Here is a 22,227-nt window from a genome sequence, read left to right as displayed (position 1 = left end):
TAATGCTTATTGTTTAATCATCTATCATCCTCCCTCATAAGATTTTGCAAATGATGTTATATTCTAATCCAGTGCTGCCTTCAGCAATCATCTCTCTTCTTTAGACAAGTGGGTTAAATGTTTGCTGACTAACACACTTTATGGGATCTTTTGGTTTCTTTGTTTGTAGAAACTAATTTATATTTCTTTCACTTCTGGTAGAAATTATTACCAATACTAAAGTAATTTCTGTTATCTACTCCTATTTTTAATTTTAATAGCTTGCTTAAATAATTCATATTTGAATCTTCTTAATTGTATACTACCACCTTTTCTTTTTACTGTTCTTTCTTTTTGTTTATTATAAATTCTGATCTTAGCTCTGATGAGTGGATGGTCAGACTGCACACAAAGCTACTTCAGGAATTACTTCCTTGTGTTTTCCTATCTGTTAAAATGTAGTCAGTTTCATTCTTTGTGATGCTATTTAGTGCTCACCATGTCCTGTCCTCACCAATGCTTTTTTTTTTTAAGAAAATGTTCATAATAGAAAACATGAAACTTTTGTAAAATCAAGTCTTTTATTTCCTTCATTTCTTCTTCCTGAACTATGGTTTTTCCATCTGTTTCTCCCCATCCTTGCTTTTTCCAATCTTTTGCATTGAACTCACCAAGTATCAAAGTGTATGTTGATTTATTTAAAGGGTCTTATCCAGATTTTCATAAAATTTCTCTATCACTTTATTCTCGGTACCTAATGTTGGCATATGAGTTACAACTATTTTTATGGCTGTCATTTGGTAAATAAGTATCATTAATACTAAAATATGAAATGACCAAATACCCCATAAAATAGTATTTCTTTTAGCTTTTGTGTATATGATCAAACCCATTCTTCCAATGTCTTTCTTTGCCCCTTCCATGGTTACCTATGACCTGGGGGTACTGGAGCCAGATCATACTGGCTTATAAGACTAATTGTTAACTTTACATCATGAGCCTTGTAATCAACATCAAAACTTTGAATCAAGAAAGGCAACAGATTAGGGCTTGATTTATAGTTTCATTGATTGTCCAGATTTATGAAAGTGATGTAGAAAATGTTAGCAATGTGGATTAAACTTGAAAGTGTGTCATGCATACAGTGTCCCACCACCCTACCCCAGAGCTGGTTGTTAAACATTTACTAGCACACTCCTTCCTGTGAGCCATCCTTCCATATAGTTAACTTTCCACTTTCAAGGAGTTTAAGAAGGAAGCACAGTATGCTAGGGTATTTTATTACTATCATGTTGATATATATATATATATGTGTGTACTATAAAAATGAGATAATCATCCATAGCTTTCTATATGTATTCCATACCCATCTGTTCTTTGTATATCGGAATATTCATGTATACTGACATTAGGTTTGTGATAAAAAGTAAACAAACAAACAAACAAGTATCAGGATTCCTATGAATCAGGAATGCAAAGCTTTGGGCTTATGGTTACTCTCATCAGGGTTATTTTGATGTGGATTTTCAAATAAGGAAAAACATATTCATATGACCAGCAGTGAATGTAACTAAATAGAATCAGATTAAAATAATGACAATATGCCTTTCAAAAGCATGGAAGACATCCCTCAGCAGGAAATACCAAAAAGCAGTAAAATGCTGGAGAAAAAATAGACTGTCATTCATCCTATAAATATATGCCAGGGTACATTTATAAACTGAATAAGATGATTAGAGATGCTCCATGTAAACACTCAAGCCCTGTCTGTATGGTCTTATTGTTTAGATCCATCTGTAGGTCTGTATGATAACATTGTTAAAAAAAAACAGTGTTGTTCAGTCATTTCAGTTGTGTCCCACTCTTTGTGATGGCATCTGTGATGGCAAAGATACTGGAGTGGTTTGCCATTTGCTTCTCCAGATCATTTTACAGATAAGGCAAACAGGGTTAAGTGACTTGCCTAGGATCATACACCTAGTAAATGTATGATGCCAGATTTGAACTCATGAAGATGAGTTTTCCTGACTTCAGGTCTGGCACTTTATCCACTGCACCATCTACCTGCTCCCTCACCACCCCCAAACCCAGAAAAAAATAGTATTTATCTCTTTTTGTGAAAAAAAGTTCATTTTGGTATCTGGAGGTTATAGTTTGGCAGCTTACATGAATAAACTCTTTGGTAGAATGTAAGCTTCTGTGGATAGAAAATATTTTTCTATTTATCTCCAGTATAGAACCTAGTATAGTACCTGGCACATAGTAAGTACTTAATAAATGTTGATTGTTATAGATATGTTATTTATATCACCTTTGAAAGCTGAAATTGTTAATTTTTTTAATAGTGGAGGATATTAGAAAATTTACTTCTGGATAAATGGTGTATTACTGTAACATGGAAATTCTTAGCATTTGGACTCTTTTCTTTAACAACAATAGCAATGTGTGTGTGTATACACACACACACATACACATACATGTATATCTGTATGTGTGTGCATATATGTGTATGTATGTATATATATGTATATATATGTATATAATTTACATTGCTTTTCTCATTTTAATCATCTTTTGAGGTTAGGTGGCCAAAAACAAAAAATTCCATCTAGTGTTCAGTCTGCACATTTCAGAAATGGGGTAATTCTTTTGCCTCAAGGTTTAGGATAGATTTGTTCTACAAAAGCAGAAGAGAGAAAAATAATAATTTTACCAGTTCTATATTAAGTTCACATGGTAACTATTATTTGTAGATCAATAGATTTTTTTCTCTTAATTTTTCATAGTCTGAAAATCAACAACAAAAAGAAGCTTGAATTTAATGGTAGATTTGTTGCTGCACTTTATTTAGTTGTGTGGGTGAAGAGAACAACAAGCGTACAGGAAGATTAATTAGCAGTTATTTTGCTCAGCAGCATAATCTTGCCCTACCATCTGGTGTGCCATTATTGGGAGGACAATCTTGATGGATTACTCATTAAATTTTCCCCTTTCCTATATTTTGATCCAAGACTGTCAGAAGTCCTCTTCATATTGTGTAGGGTGAATGATTGTGATCTGCTTTAGAAGCAACAATACAACAGTGAGGAAAAGAGTGGTCACCATGAGAGAGAACAGTATGCCTAGACGGGCCAACTAGTAGAGTTTTCATCTCAATAGCATCAATGAAAGATTTTGTGGCATTATACAAGTAACTTCACCTTTACATTTCTAAGATCTAATATTTTGAAAGCTCATAGAATTCCTTTCAAAACAGAATATGGATGATTAAAATATCTTAGACTTACTGATCAATATGTTTAACCTTCCAAAGCAGAGATATTATTTGGAATTTTTTTATTGGAAGGCTTTTTTACCCTGATCGTAGTACACTGGTATTAAATGATGTAGGAAATTAATCTTAGGGCATCATAGATAGACTACACACTATTCATATTCAGCTTACCCAAACATTCTGTCCTTTGGGGAGATAGCCTGGTATAGTAAAAAGTAGACTGAATTTGGAGTGAAGAAAGACCTGGGTTCTAATACTGCCTCTGTGTGACCTTGGACAAGACATTTAAACTCTCTAGGCCTCATTTTACACATCAGTAGAAATAAGGACACCAAGGCTAGAATCCAGCCTCTGACTCATATTAACTATATGACTCTGGTCACATCACTCAAAGCCTAGGTGTCTCTCTTAGATTGTAAGTTGCAGGTCGGGAGCTGCAGAGTAGAGAGAGTTTCCTTACCAGGAATTCCCTATATGAATATTAATGTGAATATCAATGAAATTATACATCTCACCCCTATACATACATACACAAGTTATATATAATGCATATGTATGTGTGTATAAAAGTACAAATGCACAAATATGTATATGCACATACATGGATGTGTAATTCATTCATATATGCATACTGATATACGTATAAACACATATATATGTTCACATGTGTGTTGTGAGCATATTTACATTTGAAGAGAGAGACAGGGAGAGAGAGAGAGAAGTACACCTATTTGGAGGAGCAAGACTGATGGGATCTTGAGGAGAATGAGATTTTTCCAGTAATGCATTCCCTTGGTCATTATGGGGAAGTCAGAGAAGTCCCAAAGCAGTTCAGCCAGGTCAAAAATGAAAAAATTTGTGTAAAGAAAAATTATAAAAATCAACTTGTGAAGAAACCTAGTCTCTCAGAGAGTATTTTGATTGGAGACACACAGACTTTTGAGGAGTAGATAGAAAATTGCCCTTCAGATGGATATTCTGTTTGAAGCCAGAGTCATTATTAAGGTAAGAATAACTACAGGACATTGTGGCACATCAACTCACTTGCATATGACTTTTTAGAATTCTGAAGCTTATAACTGACAGTCAAAATAACTTTTGGGGGACCATGGGAAGTTTATACAAAGATTTTTGGTTTCATGTCTGATGAAATGATGAATTTCTTGAATTAAAAATAAGTTACTGACCACCAGGAGGCTCTATTTGAGGCACTAGAAGATTTAAGGAATAAGAGAAGATTGGAAAGATTCTATAGAAAGAGATGGAAAAAAAGAAGTGACAAAGTAAACAAGCACAGGAGGGGTCATAAGAAACCAAGGATAGAAAGCACTGAAGTCTTCTAACTTAGACAACAGATTCTTCAGCTGCTTTGTTGGGAACTTGGTAATTGGAAAAGAAATATTGCTTTTCTGATTGGCTGGAGAAAGGTTGGAGCAGTTGGTGAAAGTTCATTGGAAGAGAGCAGAATCCTTGCTGCTGTGTGAAGGACTATCGGAGGTATTGCTCTCCAGTACCATCTATAAGTCAAGAAAGGAGAAAACTCTCAGGGGTCCCTGTGTTATTACCTTCTGTCTCTGGTTTGAGAGAGAAAAAGAGAATAGCGAAGAAATAGAGTTTTTATTTATTCTGTGTTGAGCTGTGCTTTGCTATGAGAAGAAGCTTGGAACTGATTAGGCAAAGGAGAGTCCTCCATTATTTGCAAATCTATGGAATTTGTCATTTTTCTGACTTAAGGAAAATGCTTGTCACTGAAAGAGCATGCCACTTTTCTCAGTGCCCTGTTAAAGGAGGCTAGAAGTTGAAAGAGGTTGTCACTGTTTCTTTGGCTTTTGAGCAGACTAGGAGTGACTGTGCAGCAGGAAGTCAGAAAGGATAAGAAAGGTAGCAACTAGCAAAGAAGAAGTTTTGTGTGGTACAGATTGTTCTTGAAGGGACCAAGTCCTGCAGTCCCAAGTTGTGAGTTTTCTTGTCATATGGAATCCACACTCATGTGCCTTCCTGTTAGATTTCTATAAGTGTGTGCCTATTCTCCCCCTATTGACACTGGAGGTATTGGTGAGAGTGTACAAATTTGGTTTATAGGTAGATTGTAATGTTTTGATTATTAATGCTTTTATTTTCTAATAAGTAACTGATATTTGATTAGTCATGACTTTGTCTTCTATTTAGTAAATGTTATGATTACTATTACTTTTGTTTTATTGTCTCATAAATGTTCTATATTTAAGAATGAAAGATGCCACAGTGGCAGATTCTATATAAATTGGAAGCACATCAGTGGGAGTGTAGCACCTGTAATGATGAGTAGTAGGAGTGCACCTCCACCCCTCCCCATATCAGGTTTATTTCTAAGACCCCGAGAGAGTTTTGAACCACAGACCTGTTGAGATAGTAGCACAGAACCCCGTTTTTGGAGATTACACAGTTTTCCCATTGAGGAACTACCTAACTGTGTGATGTATCTAAGAGAGTTCATGAATCAAAGGGCCAGGCTCTCCCTAAACCTTTTATACAAGAGCTGTTGTAGAAGAGCATAGCAAGATGGGCATAACAATATGGGTTAGGGTTAGGGTATGACACTATTGAGTGAAAGACTACAGAAGACTCCCCATAGGTTATCACCAGGTTATCAACTTACCTTTCTAGACTCACCTTTTGTTTTTATTTTTTGACCCTGGTCGTTCATAATGAAACTGCAGTGGCATTATTTGGCCTGATCCCACTGAAACCTTGTCCTGCTCTGGTTTTGACCCGAACCAGTTTGTGGTTGCCTGCTCCCAGGGAGCTCTCCCTATTTATGCCAGACATCACAGATGCCCAATCATTTAGCCTTACTGCACCTCAGAATTCCCAAGCTCAATCTAAACATCTGGGCAACAGGGATCATAGACATATACCACCATGACCAGCTTCTACACTTATCTTATGCTTCAACTCTGTATATACTTTATGTTCTCACAAAACTAAACCACTCCAGATGAGGCTTCTATGCTTTCCTTCCTCAGCACCTTTACTCATGCTGTTCCTTATAGTACTATCTCCCCCTTCCCCATCTATTGAAATATTACCCATCTTATGAAGCCTCGTTTAAAAAAATGTTAAAGCACTATAGCACTGTGAGTTATTGTAAATGATAATAGTAATAAATGTTCCTTGAAGCCTTTTCCTTTTGAGCTCTCCCTTTCTTTCTCCCCTTCAACTTTACTTAGCACTTCATTTTTGACTTTTATATTCACTTACCCTGCTAGAATTATTTATGGAAACATCATATCTCCTAGATAGATACACTTCTGAGGGCAGGGATCAGAGTCAGGTGAGAAGACCAAATTAGAAAGACTGGCAATTAGTGTTAATAATGGATTATATTTTTAACTTTGCTTTGGAGATTCCTTATGTCCAGGGAATCATTCAGTTGAACATGAATATTACCCTCTTCAAATTACCCTGTGTTTGTTATGAATATATTACACATACATATAAACACACATCATTTCCTCTGATAGAATTCAATATTCTTTACTGAACGGATTGTTTCGTTTTTGTTTTTGTTTCCCCAGTGCCTAGCACAGAATCAGAACCTTAATAGGTACTTAATGTGTTTGGTGATTATTGATTGAATGATATTTCAATGTGAATTACTGTCAACTAGCTAGATTTAAATTTTCCTATACTATGGATTATCAGAAGATTGTGTCTTTATTTTGGGGGAAGAAGAGACATTATCTCCCTTTCAATAACCTTTTGAAACATATTCAGGTTACCATCAGTTGTTCTGAGGAATGATTTCTTAGTAGTACCCCAGGTTTACAGGCACAAAAAGGGATTTGGGTAAGTTGTAGATATTTAGCTGGCATAGAATAAAAGGGCAGCTTGTTAACTATCAAGTTGTCCATTTTAGTTCTAAATCTATGATCCTGCAATTTCCCAGGGCTTGATTAAAATAGGCACAATGCCATCTGTAAATAGGAGAAGTATGTGAAGAGGTTTGATTATTTTATGGAGGAAGGGGAAGGATTTCTCAGAATTTCAGCCTTTGACCTGGCAAAGATTCTATAATAACTTTCCCTGTAGAATTTTAATCCATGGGACCCTATCCATTTTTTAATCTGTGCCCTTCAGAATCTGCTGTCCCCAATGCCTGGCTGCTTGTCATTATACATCAAGTTTTTTTTCCCCTTTTAGATCTGTGGTGCAAAGGGTTGCTATAAATATTTTTATACAAATAGGTCCTTTCCCCTTTTTTTGGATGTCTTTGGGATATAGACCTAGCAGCGGTATTGCTGAATCAGAGCAAAGTATGCAATTTTATAGTCCTTTGGACATAGTTCCAAATTGCTTTCCAGAATGGTTGGATCAGTTCACAACTCCACCAACAGTGTATTAGTTTCCCAATTTTCCCATGCCCCCTCCAACATCCAACATTTTTGTCATATTTGTCACATTAGCCACTCTGATGGGTGTAAGGTGGTACCTCAGAGTTGTTTTAGTTTTCATTCTTTCTGATCAATAGTGATTTAGAACATTTTTTCATATAACTCTAGATAGCTCTGATTTCTTTGTCTGAAAACTTCTTGTTCATATCCTTTGACCACTTATAAATTGAGGAATGCCTTATATTTTTTACAAATTTGACTCAGTTCTCCATATATTTGAGAAATGAGGACTTTATCAGAGATAATTGTTGCAAATTTTCCCCCAGTTTTTTGCTTTCCTTATAATTTTGATTACATTAGTTTTATTTGTGCACAAACTTTTTAAAATTTCATATAATCAAAATTATCTGTTTTATATTTTATATTTTGTATTTATATTTTATATTTTGTAATGTGCTCTACATCTTCTTTGATCCTTAATTCTTCCCTTATCCATAAATCTGACAGATATTATTCCATGCTCTCTTAATTTGCTTATTGGTATCATTCTTTATGTACCCATTTTGACCTTATCTTGGTATACAGTGTGAAATGTTGGTATGTATCCGGTTTCTGTCATACTGTTTTCCAGTTTTCCCAGCAGTTTTTCTGAAATAATGAGTTTTTGTTCCAAAAGTTTGGATCTTTGGGTTTATCAAATACTAGATTACTTGGTCATTTACTATAATGTAATTTGTACCTCATCTATTCCACTGCTCTACCACTCTATTTTTTAGTCAATACCAAATTGTTTTTCTAATTACTACTTTATAATAGTAATAAAGCTTTTCAGATGCACCTAGGCTGATCTTCAAACAGTTATACATACAACCTGGTAATGGAAATCTTCCTCACTTAATAAGATCAACCAAAGCTTGTCTTCCATTGCACAGACTAAAAAGGGGGAAAAAAAGCAAAAAATAACAACAACAACAACAACAACAGCAACAAACAACAGGGCCATCTAAGGCATCAGACTAGGACTTTAAGAGAAGACACATCATAAACATAAAGGAATATTATAGAACCTTTACCAGGTCAAAGGCTGAAAGCTTCAGAAATCCCTCCCCTCTCTTCCATAAAACAATCAAATCTCCTCACATGTTCTTCCTATTTACAGATGGCAATGTACCTGTTTTAATCAAACCCTAGGAAATCATAGGATCATAGATTTAGAACTGAAAAGGACAACTAATTAAATTTGATCATCCATGAAAGTCAGACGTCTTTCTGAAAGACAAAGGAACACTTAGGATAATCAAAAGTTATTGTGAGAGTAATCAAGATGAGAATGATTGTGACAGAAATGCAAATCTGATTGCCCTAGATCACTTCCAGATCCAGTTTGGAGCATGCAATAAATGCCTGGGAAAAATGAATCCTTTCTCACCCACAGCAGCACACCTACCCCACTTATCCTCCACCCCACCCTCCCCATCCAAACTAGAGTTAAAAAAAAAAGCCAAAGGAGAAAGCTTCCAAAGTTCAAGGGAAGTGATATATTAAAAATCTTTGCATTTTAAACTCCTCTATCTTCTTTATTCATTATTTATCTTTGCTTCCTTTATCTGAACACTGCCCTCTGGGCTCTGATTTCATTTTTGCTAGCTAAATTGTGATCTAGAGGCAATTTGGAGATGGGGGTTTCAATTCCCACTTGCTCAAAGCCAATTTTCTAACAGGTATTTTCCAATTACTCATGGATTGGATGAGCTGGGCTTCCATTAGTAAATCCAACCTTAATACAGAGTCACAAAGCTAACTACACTCAAAATAGTAATACGGTAATATATATTAAAAACACTTTTCAAAAGTCCTATTATTTTTATTATTATTTAAGTCTATTGAAACAGGGCACAAAACTGCCTTAAAGAGATTCATTGCTTATCAATATATACAATATACATATATACATACACACACACACATATATATGTCAGTGATCTGGCAGATGTCTATTCTGAAATTTTAACCTGCTATCACATAGTTCAAAACATATAGAGAAATATGGAGTATTATAGACTGTGAAGTGAAATGGATTTAGAGATTTAACCCTGCTCTGATTTCTAGCCTACCCTACAATTTCCTATTATAAAGTCAAATGAAGTCTAGTAATACATAGACTTGGGAAGAGAGAAGTTGACAAGGATTGCAGTAAGCTTGATGAATTTCTCTACGAGCTCTTTGGCCTAGGAACATAACTTAATGACTAGATTTACTAACAGCTATTGGGCTATTTCTGTGGCCACCAGAAGTCTCTATGTAAGGTTTTGAACAGACATCGCCTTTTATTATTGAGGCAAATTTAAAGGTGTAAGAAGAGGTAGGGGAGCTTTTTGTAGATAGACTCTTATTTGGGTGTGAGGTACTTGAGCTTGGGAGTATGGACAACTACATCTGAGTGTAGATAACTTATATTCGTTGCTGCTGATTCTGATCAAATAAGACTGTTGAGGCTGAATGGCTATAAGGAATATGCACTGCAGGACAACCTGCTGGGGTATCTGCTCCATTGGATTGTCAAATTCTTGCTTTTCTACAAGAGCCCTTATGGTTTTAATAGGCTGTGGTGCTTCAGTACCTATAAGATGGTAAACATATTAACAATAATATTAGATTGCAAACAAAATAAATAGAAAGTTCAACATAATAAAAATAATGTATGATGAATCTGATCCTGCCCAGACTGAGAGAGGTTATGAAATGGAGGCCTAAGCAACTCTCCCAAGCCAAAAAGAGATGAGCAGAGAATAAGTCATGGATATATTAATAACAGGGAGAATATAATTATATTTTGAAATTACCTACAAAGTCTCAGGTTGAGAAAGGCTCCATTTCCAATAGTGGCATGCTAACAACTGTCCGCTCCTCATTTACTATTGTGAGTGCTACATTGGGCCAGGATAGTGAGTTTCCAATGTCATGCTACTGTGCAGTAGTCAAGCTTGACCTATAAGACATGTTTTCTGACTTCTGGTCAAATATCCTTTCTACCGTACTGCTACGTACACTAGAGGTGCTTAGAGATTCACTGATCATCATCATAATGATAGTCATGAAACTAAGAAGACACCTCTAAGCCCAGGGTGGCATTGGATCACAGGGATTTTTAATGTGCAGCTAACCAAATGCAATGAGTCTCAACATGTACCTCTAGAAATTAGAAGGTATCAGATCTTTTGAAGCTATTGGTGTTAAGCCTTAGAGCTTAAAATTGCACTAAGACTTTTGGAATACACTGCATTTAAGATTTTACTTTATGTAAAGATAGCCCTCAAAGTAGTTTATTTGGACACTGTCCTTAGATCCTATAACATTAAGGGTAAAATTCCCTCCATGAAATTTTGACATACTTGCTCAGTGTACTTTCTCCACAGTAGAAGTTCAAGGTAGACATAATTGTTTCAGCCTGTCCCAGCAATCGGCACTTAAAAATTTACACTACTCTGGCTTGATCAACTCCCACAGATAGAATCAAAAGCAGTGAGAATTCCACAGGAGTGTAAAGCAGAATTTTGCTATATAAGGGAGATTATCAGGGGACAAAAGTAGATACCATGCTTCTTGGCCCAAAAGATTTTAAACTACATAGAAGCAGAGGAGTGATGCACAAATAATTACCTGTGGGTTCAACTTACTTTTGTACTTAAAGGATTTATAATTGCTTCAGTGTGAGCATTTACCTCACCAATGCAGATCATATCTCCACACTGTAGAAAACAGTCTTCATAAATTCGTGTGCCTGGAAAAGATCATACCCAACCTTGTAGAAATGAGCCTCTTTCTGCACAAAGTTTTTCCTTGGATGACTTGCATATTGGTAGGCTATATTTGAAGACTTTCCAGTTGGGTGGGGCCTTTCAAAGCTCTGATGGTATAACCTTTGAGAATTCCATCACCTCCGTGTTATGAAGAAGCACCAAAAGTGGACTTCAGCAGAGGAAGACATAAAAGTCTAGATATTATTGGTAAGCACTTTGATTGAATTTAGATTTTGTATTAGTATTCATGAACCTGAATACTAATGTATTCATATTCAGAAATAGCTACCCACTTACTCAACATAGAAACAGTCCTCTTATCTGACAGAGTCAGAGTTATCTCAACTTTCTACATACCCTTAAGACAAATCATGTAAATGGCTGTTAACTTTAGACTGTAGCTGCACAGAATATGTTTAACTTAGAGCCCACAGTCATGAAATCTGTCTTTGAACATTGTTTCTTCTTATTAGTGGCAAGGTCTCTATCCAAGCCCAATCTAACTTGGGTTTAGCACATACCATTAATCTGCAGTGATTCCTGATTGCCAATCTTCTCAGTTCAGGAGCGTTTCATGGACCAATGTTTCAACAAATAGCCAAGAGTAAGATCTGTATTTCTTTAAATAATATTTTATTTTTCTCCAATTACATATAAAACAATTAATTTTTTTTTAATTTTAAGTTCCAAATTCTTTCATCCCCCTACCCGAGATAGTAAGCAATCTGATATAGGTTATACATGTGCAACCATGTAAAACATTTCCACATTAGTTGTTTTCTGGAAGAAAACTCTAACCAAAAAAAGAAAAGAAAAGAAAAAAAGAAACAAAGAAAGTGAAAAATAGTATGCTTTGGTCTGTATTCAGATTCCATCAGTTCTCTGGAGGCACATAGCATTTTTCATCATGAGTCCTTTGGGACTATCTTGGATAATTGTATTACTGAGAATAGCTTAATTATTCACAGTTGTTCATTGTACAATATTGCTGTTACTGGGTACAATGTTCTTCTGGTTCTACTCACTTCATTTTGCATCAGTTCATTTAAGTCTTTCCAGGTTTTTTTGAAATCATCCTGAAAAGCTGTATTTGTTTGGGGACCTGTTAATGAATGAATAAAAAACATTTATTATGCATTGACCATATATAAAGCATTGTGGATAAATGCTGAGGATAAAAATAGAAAAATGGAGATAGTCCCCAATCTCAAAGACTCACATTCTAATGAGAGAGACAATATACATGAGAAGTTTTAGCTGCAAGTCAAGTAAAAAGATCCCAGTAGTCCTTAGAATGCAATAGGAATTTTTCTCAACATCCAACTCAAGATCCTTGGATCTACCATACAAAATAAAGGGAATAGGGAAAGCTAAGACAAGAAAAATCCAAACAGATCTATCTTGGGTTATCTCAAATCCACCTCTATCCTCTATTTAAAATTGTTTATATGTATGTGTATGTATGTGTGTGTGTGTATATACACACATATAATGCACATGTATATAAACTTACACACACAGTTGATTCTTGTCATTCACAGTAATTATGTTCTATAAAGGTGCTGTGAATACTGAAGCACTGTTCTTAGTGGGAATATGGGAATAGGTTCCTGCAAGCATTTGGTCAAAACATTTAATTTAGCATTTTCTAGAGTGGCCTCATGTACAGATCAACAAATCTCTTCTTCTTGATATACTGTATTGTTGATTCATTAACACTGAACTCACAGGCAACAGCTCTATAACTCATGCCCGAATGAAGCTTATCTAACACACATATTTTCTCTATAAGGCACATCACGGTCTTCTTAAGCTTAGGAACACTACACAGCATACCAGCACTGTGAGTGGGGGTCAATTTAAACAGTGAAATCACTAGCAAAAATACAAAGCTAAGAAAAAAGTGGTACTAAATAGACTAAAAATGACACTTATTTACAGTATGAGAGCTGAAAGAAAAAGCCAGTGTCTTCTTGTTTGACCTCAGCTGCAAAAGTGCACATCAATGACTTGAATTCTTCTTTGCCCTGCACATGCCCAGTAATAACCATGAGAGTGCTTCTGAAGTATTGATCTGGGGATTCCAAATCAATTTTCCAAGAATTCACATATTTGGGATCCATAAATAGGGAGGATTGACTAAATGAGAACTGGCTCATACATACATACATGCATGTTAATCTGTTTCTCCTTCTCACCTGTCAGTTCTCCTATATGTTCTATGCAGAGAGCAGAGATGAACAGCAAAGGGGCTGAGCAATAGGTTGAGGAGAAGAAGTGGGTTAAGCCAAGAGGGTGATGGTAGAAAACAGAGATGGCTGCCAGGGTGAGATTCACACATCTTCTGCTATTAAACATAACCACATGTTGTACATAGGATGCACTAGATGGAATAGCCAAAGCTAGAGCTGCCTGTGGGTGAAACAGTACAGGGCATATTTCAGTTGTCCCTGAAAGCATCACTGTGTTACAGCAAAATAAAATAACTGATATCAATATTGAGGACACTAAGTCATAAAGAAATGATTATATTCATGTTCAGTATATTCTGTTTAGTTGGGAAAGCACATCTATAATATTTTGAAAAGATTCTCCTAAAAACAGTTAAAATAAAAAATTGGTCTGTTTTAAGTTTTGTACCTCTGTTATCTGGAAAATGCTTTTTTCCCTTGGGAAATCCATTCTCTAGAATAAATGTGACATTACTCTAAATAGTTTTCACATGTGGAAGGTGATTAATGAAAAGGCAAAATGTGTCAACTGAATCTAGTACCCGGAGAGAAAATTATGATGAAATGAGAGGACACTTGGAGGTTACTTAATGTTTAAAGCTGATTAATAGAAGCAGTAATCATATCAGTAACTTCTCTCATGAAATCAAAAATATTATAATATACACAAAGCACTGCTTTCAGAATGCTAAGGATCTTGATTTTACAGTGTGTTCGGAGAGATTGAGAACTGTTATATTGCTATAAATCAAAGATATAAAAGCCTTTATATATTCTTTTCTTTCTTTTCATGAAACAGTGGAGGCTCTCCATTTGGGGACACTAATGGCTGCCCATGGCTATTTCTTTCCAATCTCAGATCACGTTCTCACATTAAAGGATGATGGCACATTTTACCGATTTCAAGTAAGTATATTCCAAATGTATTTTAATCAGCTGATGGGAAGCTTGTGGATTTTTAAAGAAGCACTTTTGGAAATGATGATTTGTTTTCTTTCTCTTTGACTTGTTAGTGATATAATTAATGTTAGTGATATAATGTTAGTGGTATAATTAATATTTAAGAAAGAGAAAATAAAACCTACTAACAGATCCAGAGAAAAATGGATTACAGACCACAGAAGCAGGGAAGGTGATTTGAGGAAAGCTAAATGCCTTGATTATTATATTTAAATGAAGAGCTTGAGAACAATACAGACAGTGATTTGATGGTCTTCAAGAGGTAGAAATGCCCCCATCTTTGAGTCATGGGCTTTGATTAAGATCCCTGACTATTTTCAGTCAGAAATTTGCACTGAAGGCATGGCAATTCAGTGGGAGGATGGGGATGGGAAGATGGATAGGTGAGAGATGTGTGTGTGTGTGTGTGTGTGTGTGTGTGTGTGTTTAGAAAGTAGAGTTCAGGGAGCATGGCTAATTGTATGCCCTGCACAATTTGACATCAGCAACTTTCCTGCAAGCCAGCAAGGACTATACTAAGCCTTTCTTTGCAAAGAGTCAACTGAGACATGAACTGAACTAAGAAATGCTACAAAATGCTCATGCCTCCTTACTCTAACATCCCCACCCCTACCCCACTACCCCCCTTTCCCCTACGCATGTCTGGGCCATTTTCAAATGAAACAAGCGGGCCCATTGTAATTCTCCCTTCCACTAATGGTTGTTTCAACTAACTTCATTTACTGTGCAGACATTTGCCACTTGAGTCCACTTGAACATACTTGGAGCAAGTGATGTATATTCCCTGACAGAATCAGACATGATGAGTCAGGAATCACTGATTAGAGGATTGAAGCTTACAGAAGTAAAACATGCTGATAAACCTAAAGGTCAAACTTTGGGATTGACTGCTTTCATCAGTGAGCTTCTGGAAATGATGTCTCACAATCCAAATTTCAGATATCATTATGATGCTGTTTGGAGAAGCATGAAAAGCAGAAAACTGTGTCTAGGATGATCACTAAAGAGAAATCTGGGAACCACTTGGCCAGAAAAATCAGGCAACTAAAATAGAAGGGGAAAGCAAATTTTAAGGACCTTTTTTCCATCAAAAAAGTTTTAGTAGCTGTTGTTCAAAGGACAATTGAAATACAAGCAAAGGAAATTCATGATGTTTTTTCTCTTTGTATTTCAGTGGTAACTGATTTGGCCAGCATGGTTGCTCATATCTTGATATTTACTTCACCAATTTGAATTAATTTATCGGAAATCAGCTTTAATTGTTCAAAAATCTGAATTTTTAAGGAATGATATTTTATTAATTTTTATTGATTTCAAGTAAACATAAATCAAAATAGATCAAAAAAGTTTCTATTACTACAGTTCTTGTTTAAAAAGACATTTTAATTAGCATATAGTTATTTATATATATATGGTTTTTTCAAAGTACTTCACAATAGCCAATTATCTTTAGGTCATTGAGTATGTAACTTTAGATTTAATTCATGGGATCAAAGTTTTAGGGCCAGAAGGGGTTTTATAAGCTGTCTAGTCTTGTCCCTTCATTTAAGAATGAGGAGATGATAATCCGTAGAGGTTAAATGAATTGCCCAGGATCACACAGCTAATAAGTTGTAGAAGAGAATATAAACTGAAGCCCACTGACTGCAAATCCAGCTTGTCTCTAGTATATTATACCACCTTAGAGGTCATCTAGCCTAGCGGTGTCAAACCCAAATAGAAACAGGGGCCATTAATCTTTACATAAAGATCCCTGTGGGTTGCATATTCACTCAGTTTTAAAATGTATTTTTGTATTTTTAAAACATTTGTAAAATGTATTTTGTGTTTTTATTTATTTCAAAATTATATTTTAATCTGGTTCAGGGAATTTTGTGGGCCTGTTGGCCCTGTATTTGATATCTAGATTCTATCCCAACCCTCATTTTACAGATAAGAAAACTATGGCTAACTTTCTCTTTTTACAATAAGAGTAAAAGTAGAACAATCCATTTAAATATGTCATAAATTTTGAAGTAATGGGGACTATTTAATTGGAATTTATCTTAGGATATACCTTTAAAAATTAAGATGTGTTGCTTTCTAACTTGCCAATTATGTGATATTACAGGGAAACTCTCATAACATACATACCACTATTATAAAATATCAACCTACAGTAAAAATATTTATAAATTCTAGTTGATGGACCACTTATATTAAAAGATATTTGTTGCAGCAAAGCTCCAATAAAATGAAAAACCTAGTCATACATTTGAGCTTGTTATAACCAGTGGACTTGAATTGGTGATTTTTGTCTTCTTTCTCCAAAGAAGCTTACGAGGAGCAGAATCTTTATGGAAGTACCCGTGTTTTCCAACAGAGTGTAAACTTTTCCTCCATTTCATAACAATCAAGCATTTTATAGTGTGTCTTTTGCATTTTCTGTAAATTTCAAATTGTTGAGTTAGCATTCTGATACAATAGCTAAATGTCATTTTCACCTGACAAGACTCTCTGTGGACCTTTCATAACTTTCATCACATTCAGATGTGTGCAAAGAAGCATTAAGCAATTGCTGACAGTGTTTGGGTGCAGATTTATAAAGCTATGAGAGATTAACATTGCACACTAAGGCATCATCCACACTCATCCCTTACCTTGTTATGCCCTTAAAACTTGATGGAACTGTAAAGATAGATTTTTTTTCATTCTAACCACCTTCAAAGGGTTTTCTTTTTTTGCACAATAATTTGAACTTTTCCTTAAGATGATATCCTCCTGAATATTTAAAAATCCTGGAGTTTGGGCGTTTCCACATGAGTCCACAGGGCAACATAGTTAATAACTCAAGAGCATTGACAACAAGTTATCAAGGATTGGCTGAATCCACACCTCTGAACTTTATTATACTCCTTCTGCTTTATCTCTTAACAAAATACACACAGAAGAATTAAGGTAGTTGGAAAAATCATTTAAGTTTTATTATTCACTATTTCTGAGCATTTTAATAATTTGGTACAGTATGTGAACATTCTGTACCCGCTATAATATTAATTCCTTCATTTAGCAAGCCTTTTTTGAAGCACTAGGCAAGGCACTAGGGGAGATGCAGAGATAATTAAGATACAGTACCTACCTTAATGAAGAATTGAGTATAGCAGAAGATATTATAAATATATAAATATGCAATATTTTAAATAAACACAGAATCACTATGAACTATGTAATACTAATAATACACAAAAAGACTTCTAAGAAGTGCTGCCTACTAATTTGAAGGGAGGAACCTTTCAAACTGGGGGAACTCAAAGAATGCTTCATGTAAGAGGTAACATTTGAGTTAACCTCTAAAGCAGAGGTGTCAAATACTCCCAAGTGTATCTGGAACCAGATTAAAATATATTTGGGAAATATTTAACAAATTCAGTAAAATGCCATAAAACATAGATAATGTTAATATGTGTTTTCTAAGTCAAGATGCAGCCTCCAAGAATCCTTATGTATCATTTAGTGGCCCCCATTGCTCTAAAGGTTGTGTAGGATTTAAAAAGGAAAGGTGAGTTCTAGGAATAGGGTATAACACGATCAAAGCCTTGGAAACTTTCCTTTCAATTATGACTGTTATTCTCTTCATAGAGAATGATGGTTGAAATGTATAATCCTTTTCATTAGTTGAGTCACAGAAAAGAGACTCAACTTTTGTAAACCACTATACTATGCAAGATTTCTTTATGTTCAACTTTTCTTGCCCACAAGATGCACCCTTTATCCTGTTACATGAAAATAATTAATCTGTTTTTAAAATAGAATTTATGATGTCTGGGAATTTATTGCATGTTATTTTCAGAGAGATAGCTATCAACAATATATTTACAAAGGGATAATGATTAAATAGATATTACAGTGGATGTCCTTATTGCCCAGGGGTTGGTTGTCATGTTTTGTTTGGCTGTGGTTTTTTTTTTTTTTCTGTCACTGATGAATAAAGTAAAATTAGTTCACAATAGGTAAGTAAATGTCTTCAAACTTTGGTCCATCTGGTGGGTACATGTCTTCTGTTAGCTACTAATCTGATTCTCATCACTATATTTTCCTTCTAGTATTTTGGGGCATACTGCTAGACAAAATAGACATCTGGTTATTGCTTTTTACTAAAGCCATCATCCAGGAATGTCCCACAGCAGTTCTGGCAAATAGTACTTTCTGTAAACTCAAAGTGTTGGCAATAATTTGGTACACCATTGTTCTGACTGGCACCACACCAACACATTTGCATTTTCTTCCCTCATCAGTGGAGGGAAAGAGCAGCTTTTTCCTACGGAATATCCAATGCTCATTTAACAAGATACCTCTTTGGGTTTTTGGTAAAATGTCAGCCAATTCTATTGAAAAAGTAACTTTTAACTTAATTTCATTGTGTCATAAGGTGACATACACTGGCTGCAGGATCTCATAGTTGTATTTCTAGCAATTCTTATTTTTGTGAATTGAACAATATAGGAATTAAACTTGAAAATCTGATTTTCTGAATTATGCCCAGGGCATTAACTCAGCAAAAATAAAATAATTGCAAAAGCATTTTTGCACTAATAGTTCTTGAATGAGAAGTAATGGACTATAAGGAAAATATGGTTTTTTTCACAATGTGGCTTCTTATTTAAGACACTTAAATGAAATCAGCATTTTATAAAATAATCAAACAGAAGTACTCAAATTATCACCAATAATCCAAAGATATGATAATGAATCATAATGTGGTCATTGTTATCTGTTTTCTTTTGGGGGGGCAAGGGGGAGGGCTGTTGTCTTTGCTGATGCATTAAAGTTCTTTTTGTAGTCTTTTTGACTAAATGATAAGATAGAATTCTGGTTACTGGAATTAAGTTAACTCATGTCCCATTTTCCATTATTGTGGAAGTTATTGTACTCAAACCAGAACTTGAGATATGTGTATATTGCGGTGGTGGTAGGGAATTGGAATTATTCTATTTATTCTCCATTTCTGGCACTTGGCTGTTATACTCAGTCCTCTCATATCCATCCTTGCTGAATGAAGGTCATAAAGTTGACAGGTACAGAAGAGAAGAATGAAAGTCATTAAGGATATTGTTTCAGAATGGTTTCATTTGCTCAAAAGTAAAACTATATTAATGCCTTGAAAGGAAAAGAAAAAAAAAGATTTGGAACACTTTTCTTTCCACCCTAGCCTACTGAATTCAAGCTGGATGCTAACAGCTTTAGGAGGAATCATTTAAAAATTGCTATAGATTGGGGCAGCTAGGTGGCGCAGTGGATAGAGCACTGGCCCTGAAGTCAGGAGGACCTGAGTTCAAATCTGACCTCAGACCAAACACTTGACACTTACTAGCTGTGTGACCCTGGGCAAGTCACTTAATCCCAAGTGCCTAAAAATAATTTAAAAAAACAACACAAAACAAAAATTGCTATAGATTGATGACTTGAATATGGCAACATAAAGATGGGAGAGTGGCAAAGGCAGTGAGTTTCCTAGTAACATCAGAGCTTTAAGGGATCAGTAGTTTGAAGAGGCCTGAGGACATAATAGTTCACATATTAGTAGACAAGTAATGTACATAGAATTAGAAAAACATGACATGATACATGACATGTATCAGATTTATGTGTAATATTCATGCCATACATCCTAGTAAAAAAGAAGGCAAATCAGACATTTGATTATAATATCTTTGAGATCAAGAGTATTAATGATCTTTTGGATATATTGCCCTGACTAGTACAATGCTGTCCACCAAGTGGGTAATCAATGGATATTGATAAAGATGTTATTTGAAGCATTGCTTCCCAGTAACAATGTGACAGTTAGACAAGTATCAACTTTTGTTATTAGGATTTCCAAACCATTTCAGTATGGAGAACTCATCATAATATGATACGCATTGGATTTCCAGATAGGCTTTATACTATTTAAGAGCTGTAAAATGCAGGGCAACCATGAATGAAAAAGCATTTGGAATTCAAAGTGAAAGAAGAGAGACTTAGTGACTCCCAAATTGAAAAAAAAAAACAACTTGGAATTCTGAGAATAATAATCTGTATGTCATCATTGCTACAGACTTGTTAAGTGACCACGGAAAAGCGTTTTGCCTAACTGTTCCTCATCTTTATTTATTTATAATTTGGAAATAATGACATATCAGGATCAAGTGATGAGCTCATAAATCATGTTGCAGAGTACAAAAGTCTTTGACTATTCCAGTGGGAATCACAGAATGTCAGAACTGGACGCAACATCAAAGGTCATTTAGTGTTCCCCCCTTATGTTACGGATTAGAAAGCTGAGCCCCAGAGAAGTGACTTATACATGGTCAGACAGTAAGTGTCAGAACCAAGTTGAACACTAGTTTGAAAAATTGTTTTTTTTTTTACAGCCAGTTTTTCTTTTCTCTTTTCTACTTTTCTTCTCTTTCTTCCTTTACTTTATTTCTTTATATATTTATTTTGGTTCTCTAGACTCCCTATCAGACTAATTGGAATTTTTTTCATGCAGAGTTCTCTGACTTGCACTTCCTAATAATGAGATGTCTGCAGGGCCCTTGATATCACAGTTAGGCCCAAATCATACTGTACTTCAGAACACTCTGAAAATCAGGGTGAACCTTTGGATTGCAGTGGTCCCAAGCCTATTCTGCCTCATCTTGGGTGTTAATAGAAAATCTAGGGAATCTTGATTGAATTGGGTGGAAGGTCATACAGAACTTGAAAGGCTAACTTTAGGTACCCTGACCTCTGTATTGGGACTCAGTTTCCTTGGGAGGTGAGAAGGGTGCTGGGAACCCAAGAGACTGGGGCTATTTGCTTTGAGCTTCAAGGGTCACCTGATAGCCAAGCACAAACTCTATTCCAACCAATACTAGAAAGTAAAAAGTTTTGGGTCATCAAGATCCCTCTGGATAACAGGTTACTGTTACATTGTCCTCTTCCTATATAATTTAATATTTAAAAATAGATTCTTCTAGTTTATTGTATTATAGAGAAAATGTATCTTCCTCAACAACTTGACTATGTTTGTGGTACATATTGAATAATTATTATTTTGGCATTTGTACATAATATATTGTTGTTATATTAGCAAGTAAGCCACAACAGAAATACTTTATCATAAGTGGTTGACAGAATGCCTGAGTTTGAAGTGCATTTTGTAATTTCCTTTTTATTTCTTTCATGCTGTTTGTTAAGTTACTATTTATTAGAGCAATATAAAAGATGTGCCCACTCTTAACCAAATAAGATGTACTGTGTGTTGAAAAGTAATTCCTAAAGACATCATTTATCTTTTATTTGGTGGAATCTCAAAACAAAATGGCAATCACTACTGTTCATTTACTTTTGGGGAATGAAGTTCAGTAAAAGGGAGTAAAATGAAAGTTCTGAACTAGATGATTTTTAATGATCTTTTTCCAGCTCTGAAATTCTATGATTCAAGAGGTTGCCATAATTATCTGAGCTGGTTTAATAGAATAAAATGATATTATTTTAATTGTATAAATATCAAAGATATTTGTACAAATTTGTACAAAGATATTTGTACAAATATCAAAGATGACCAAATGGCACTAAGATCTTAGGGAAGAGTTTGTCTCATCATT

At 35.0% G+C, this 22,227-nt stretch overlaps 1 protein-coding gene across 1 annotated transcript in view; it reads left to right on the top strand.

Moving 5' to 3' along the window:
* Positions 1–22,227, top strand: part of LOC114049867 (regulator of G-protein signaling 7-like) — a 633,475-nt gene that overhangs the window by 461,740 nt on the left and 149,508 nt on the right. Inside the window, exon 5 of the mRNA XM_027871311.1 lies at positions 14,457–14,563. Within this exon, the coding sequence (XP_027727112.1) occupies positions 14,457–14,563 (107 nt within the window). The remainder of the gene's footprint in view (positions 1–14,456; positions 14,564–22,227) is intronic.

This window comes from Vombatus ursinus, unplaced genomic scaffold (assembly GCF_900497805.2).
Source record: "Vombatus ursinus unplaced genomic scaffold, bare-nosed wombat genome assembly UNPS02014798.1, whole genome shotgun sequence".
Taxonomy (NCBI): Eukaryota; Metazoa; Chordata; class Mammalia; order Diprotodontia; family Vombatidae; genus Vombatus; species Vombatus ursinus.
This window is presented reverse-complemented; position numbering and strand designations above follow the sequence as displayed.